The 6012-nt window shown below is 40.3% G+C and overlaps 1 protein-coding gene across 3 annotated transcripts in view; it reads right to left on the bottom strand.

The window, feature by feature from the left end:
* Positions 1-1955: 1955 nt before the first annotated feature.
* dusp8a (dual specificity phosphatase 8a) overlaps positions 1956-6012 on the bottom strand; it is a 51779-nt gene continuing 47722 nt past the window's right edge. For all 3 annotated transcript variants that reach the window (XM_082160451.1, XM_082160452.1, XM_082160453.1), the window contains 3 exons: positions 5849-6008; positions 5460-5583; positions 1956-5187 (listed from right to left, as the gene is read on the bottom strand). In XM_082160451.1, coding sequence (XP_082016577.1) covers positions 4119-5187; positions 5460-5583; positions 5849-6008 — 1353 coding nt within the window. In that variant the 3' untranslated portion in view covers positions 1956-4118. The remainder of the gene's footprint in view (positions 5188-5459; positions 5584-5848; positions 6009-6012) is intronic.

Raw genomic sequence — 6012 nt, 5'->3', positions numbered from 1 at the left:
CTTCGGGAATTTCACTGGCTGGGTTGTTAGCTCTTCAAGGAAATAAGGTCATTGTTTCATGTCACGGTGATGTGGCTGAACGGACTTTGGCATTTAATTCCAGTGTAAGTCCCTTGAGTTATCGGTGCTAGTTCACTAGGATTGTGCATATCTTTACACTTGTTCAGCATGGTGAAGTGGGTATTAACGTTCCGATAGCTTCAGCGTTATGGCGCAGCAATGAGTTACCTTGAAAGGGAACATCTATGTTATGAATATAACCCTGGTTCCCTGAGAGAGAAAGAGACGCTGCATCTAGTTGCCATGCTTCAGGCATGCCTGCACACCTCCTTCAGACAATAAGCTGATGACGTCTAAGGAAGGCACCCTTTTATATTAACGGGTACTACATGTGACGTTATAGGGCTACCATATTTCAATCAATTGGTGTGTTTCCACATATTTCAGACACTGGTCATGCCTGGGGCCGTTCCCATAGCGTCAACGTTACGACGCATCGTCTCGTTACTGTCACAGTTATGTTCAGTTTGTTGTAGTTTTCATGGACTCAGTTTGTTTTCATCAGTCACATGTGTTTCTTTGTCTTTGTTTCCCACCACTCTTTAGTTTCATTGGATTCATCTTCTCAGCTGTTCATTATTTTTGTCATCATCACTGGCTATTTAAGTTGATTGTTCAAAAAACACATTATTTTTCACATATTTTACATTACAGCTCCTCTCTACCTAGTCTGGTTGAATGCATTTTTCGATGAAGCCACTGATGTTTCAGAGTGGTCTGTTTTTTTTGTGGTAATTTTCTTATAGATACGATGTTATCCACCATTTAATCATATTTGTCGGAAAAATATGGTAATACAAACAGTAATCGATCACAAAATCATGAATAATTTCCTAAGGGGCAGGGAACGAAAGCAAGAGCTTACAAAAGCTAAAGTAAACACTACATCAATACTGTAATTTTAGTTAGCAGGCTAGCGGAGGCAAAGCTTTGCCCTTCATTTGCATCAGAGCTATCATAGCAACGGAAAAAACAGCGACAACACTCTTCATCTTCTATAGCACAGCTCAAGCAGGCCACGCCAACTTTCTTTGCGTATTCCTTGGCCGGGGTTTATTTAAATGAGGAACGTTATAACTTCTTAAGATCCGTAAAAATCGTGTTGTAGTCTAAACGAAGACATTCGTTGTAGTTCTTGAAAAGTGGATTCTGTTAAATAAAATACTTCCTTTTGGAGTGGACTTTGAGCTTTGTAACCTTGCAGATCTTTTTAATGCTCAAACAGCAACATTACTGACTAAATAAAGTTGAAAAAGTGAAAAAGCATGATAGGACCTATATATAACTATTTATATAAAACCTACCTTCTGAAACCTGAAATGTTTACATAAAAGATATTTCACAGCTTTATTTCCATACTGAGAATCAATGGACATGCAGATGCCCATTATTTTTGCTCCAATTAAAGAAATCTTTACCTTTTTACTGTCTGCATGGACATTATCAAAAAAGCTTTGGTAACAATGCCTACAAACTTCTTCATGTAAACCTGTTAATAGAATGTTAGAAAACCATTTGCAATATGCATAAATAAATTATAATGTTGATCATTCATAACTTTTGGAAATCTCTTATCTTGCACATGCAAGATCATGTTAATACAAAAATAAAAGGAAAAGAAATCACGAAACTTTTTCATATTTTGTAATGTTTGTATTTTGTTTCATCATCATCACAAAATGGGTACATGGGGAGGAACAAGCCTTTTCCAAAGAACCTGAGGTATTTTGCGTCAAGCAGCCTAAGGTATCAAGATTTTTTCTTTAAAAAATTCCCTATCTCAATTAGTTTTGTTGATACGATGCTATTCACACAACATATAATAATAATAATAATAATAGTAATAATAATAATAATAATTAGTTGCCAACTATTTAACAATTTCAGCAAAAAAGGACAGCCTGCATCTTTTTATTACATGTTTTAAATAATGATAACAATGTCTTTAAAAATATAGTACAGGGAAGGAAAAGGAAATACAGGTAATGTCTCACACAAAGAAAACAATTACAGCAGCACAAAATACAAGATTTGCCATTCAGAAAAGCTAACTGAAAAAATACAGACATAAATAAATTGCTGAACTATCTCCCATGGAGAGGGCATTCCCATTCACATTTGCACACACACACCCTTTCTGTGTTATATTTAAACTTTGGAGCGTTGTAGAGATTCTGAGAGAAATGGAGAGGATAAAGGGGAAAAGGGAGAGAAAGAGTAGGAAAGAAATTGATGCAAAAGAGAGAGAATGAATGAAAAGGACAGGAAAGAGAAAGCTCTGAGCCCAGATTTGTAATTGAGTCATCAAAAGCTCCCCTGAGAAAAAAGCAAGCCGAATGTATTGTCACCATAGAGCAGATTATGTTCTTATCAGTTATTGGTTTTACATAAAAAGTTTATGATCCAATAGAAACTAGATGATCAACAGACATAACTCTGTCAGATCATCAGTCAGGTTTAAAAATGCATCTAGTTGTGTATACTTATTTAATATGGGTGCGCAGTCGTGGATTTAAAGGTTAGGGGCTTATCTCCTCTCCAAGACGCCAGTCTATATGAGCATCTGCAAAGGGTCATTCACAACATCCATCATACATCCTCCCACAATCAGACCCAAACAAACAATAAATAATATCATAAATATGCAGAACAAATGGGGAACACAGACAAACCCCTTTAGAGTCCCTGTCATTTTTTCCCTTCATTTTGTCTTGTGTGCTTGTTAATACAAAAATCAAATTCTTGAAAATCAAAATGAGTTTCTGGGGTATCATACATATTCTTCTAGATTACTCTAGATTATTCATGCTGGATTAAAGTCTTTAATAATTCAAGCCAGCAGGCTGGAGAGACAAATGAAAGCCATACCAAATGCTTTAGTTTGTGACGCACACCGCAGGACATAAATGGTTACACATGATTTTTTGTAAAGCGTTGTGGTACCCTTTTAATGAGAACATCCAAAAACATCCCACTTAAAGCAAAAGAAAGTGCATTTTAACATCAGATAATTCCTGGTAATAACCGCACTCTCTTATGAACAAAAAGGAGAACAATAAGTGAAAACATATTGCTTGTAGTTCCATATCGGTCTTGCAAGTGTATTTTCGTAAATATCACTGAAAAAGAAAGATCAACACTGAAAAAAGAGGAAAAATAAAAACTCCACAATCTTTATATTATTTCTCATTACCAGAATGAACCAGTAGAATAAATTAAAAATGTAACTAAGAAAAATGACAAAAAAAAACAAAACAAAAAAAAAACATCCATTGAAATCACTGTGTATAGTTCATATACTATTTGTTTGTAAAGAAAACAGCAGCCTTGAAGCATGCTCGGTGAGAGGAACGTGGGTTGCACAACAGTTCGAGCATCACCACTTGGGCACAGGAAGGGAAGAACAAGACCCTGAAATCTGGGTAACAAAAGAGTGACAGAACATTATGGGAAAATGCCCACAATGCGTTTCCTTCATGACATGCCTGGTTCCTCCTCCAGGATTCCATGAATGCTAGGATACAGGACCAGGGTGGACAAGAGAACTGCACAAAGAGGCCTTCATTCAGCCAGTAAAAGCATGTACCACCAAGGCTTAGTCTATGCTGACTCCTTGTGCTGTGGCGGTGTAACTTCATAATATGGCATAATAAAAGAAACAAGTGTAAGCATAACAGCCATGCTTGATTCTCAATACACCAAAAGGCTGGAAAAGCTTTTATGAGGAAACCTGGGGGTCTGTTTCTAGAGTGAGGAAACAAGGGATTCTGCAACTGGAGTCTCAGCTCGTTGTCATCTGGGGATGGCTATGGCTTAAAAACAGTAGAAAGTCAAAAGCAAAGTCAATCTGCGTCAGGTTCCACTGGCTTAAAAAGACAAAAAAAAAAAAAAAAAAAAGTGTCACTTTTCTGAGAACCAGTCATTATCGACAAGCCTATGAACTAATATGAATGTTCCACACAACAGCCTCTCCAGGCCCACTCTCACTCATCCTTGCTCATAAGTGGCGCCTGTCCGCTGCCTATGTGTAAAAGTCCTCAGGGGCTGAGCAGGTGATGTCAGGATACTTCAATGATTTCCATGCTCCCAGAGAAGCTGGATTGCTTGCTGATCTTTCCCAGTTCTTCCCTTGAACGTGTCTCTGATATCCCCTCTTCAAACTCCATCTGACAGCTGCGCCGCTTAAACTGCTTATCGGCAGCACAGGAAGTGGGAGCATCCTCGTGCCAGCTGCCCCTCGAGTCCCGTGGTTCCCCCACCTTCTCCCGCAGACGCACAGCCTCACACGGCCCAGGGAGACTGCTACAGCCTAGCGTAGGAAAGTGTACTGCTCCTCCTCCACCTCCATTACTGTTCATTGACTCCGAACTGTAGAACCAAGGGGCTTCGCCTGTTGGCGTAACAGGGGTTGTGGCCTGAACGGTGTCTCTATGCTTGGTCCACATGGGCCCGGTGCCCACAGTGGGAAGGCTGAGCAGCAGCGAGGGCTTCAGATTGTCATCAAGACTGGGACTTTTGTGTGCAGGGAGTGACCGTCCGAAGTTTAGGCTGTGCGAGTGCACAGGAGAACTTCCAGCACTGCTACCATTGTGCTTGCTTTTCCTCCGTGAACGAGGTCTGGAGCTGCTCTCAGGAAAGAGGCCTGGAGATTCAGCTAAACCGGGGCTGACTGAAACAGGTGAGTACTGGCATACACCATTGGCTTCTCCAGCCTCTGGGCTATCCAGCTTGCAGAGTTTGGGGACATCTTCGGTATGCACAGGTGCGAGACGAGGACAGTGGTTGGGCTCGTAGACAGATTTGATGTCAAGTGAGAAAGAGCGTTTGAGACGGTTGGTGTCCAGGATACGCTCTGCCGAAAGATTCAAGCCATTAAAGCCCTGCTGGAGGGAGGTTGGAGAAGGTAGCTTAACGTCAAATTCTGTGCGGTCTTTCTCCGCCTCCAGACGGCCCTTTTCAGGATCACTTGAAGATTCTCCTCTAGGTTCTGATAATTCCTTTAACTGCTCCAACTTCTCCTGACCTGAGGACAGAGCTTTTAGCAACCTCAGACCCTTCTCAAACTCCAGCAGCTGTCCCAGGAAGTTGAAGTTGGGTGATATTGAAGGTCTGCGGTCCTTCACAAACCTGGAAACACAAGAAGAGTAAGAATGATTACCCTAGGGACAAATCCGCATGTAAGGATAGGAAGACATCTTCAACACAAAGACTCATCATGTGAGCTTGTAAAGGCCTTAAACAAAAATATGTGTTTAAGAAGGCTTCAACAGGTATTGTTTACTTGTTTCTATGTGATCCATTTGACATGTTGCAGTAAATGGATATAAAATTACAGGTAGCAGAAAAAGTTTTTTCTGAGGCCGTGCAATTTAAGCTGCAGGGTGTCTGAGTGAGTTTACCTGTATGCGTCATCTGATGACAAGCCCATTGTCTTCATGATATAAGCAATGGCGATGGTGGCGGACCTGGAGATGCCAGCTAAACAATGGACAATGACTCGACAGTTGGAAACCTTGGCTTTGTCTGAAAGGGAGAGGGGAAACGTGAGAAAACACAAAACATGCAAGACAACCAAATACCTCCTCAGTGACAAGCCAGAAAAAAAAAAAAACATATCATTTCTGCAAATATGCGTTGAGGATCAAATTTGTTCTTCCTGATATCATAACAGGGCATGCTGCTCATTTTTCATGCTAACGTGAAGTTCACATAAAAAAACTCAATCAGCAAAGGAAAACATATAATCAAGTGTTAAAACAACCTTCTATTGTTACAAGCAGGTTCTTACCAATAAACTCGTTGGTTTTGTCTAGCCATGGCAGGAGTTTTTCACAGTAGTTGTCATTGACGGGTATACGCATGAAATGGCTTTCGGAGATGAACTCTGGCTTTGGGCAAGTGTTGCTTGCATTTAATACATATGTGATGCCATTTTGAGCCATTAGATCCTGA

The sequence above is a fragment of the Leuciscus leuciscus genome (genome assembly GCF_965113295.1).
Source record: "Leuciscus leuciscus genome assembly, chromosome: 25".
Lineage (NCBI taxonomy): Eukaryota > Metazoa > Chordata > Actinopteri > Cypriniformes > Leuciscidae > Leuciscus > Leuciscus leuciscus.
This window is presented reverse-complemented; position numbering and strand designations above follow the sequence as displayed.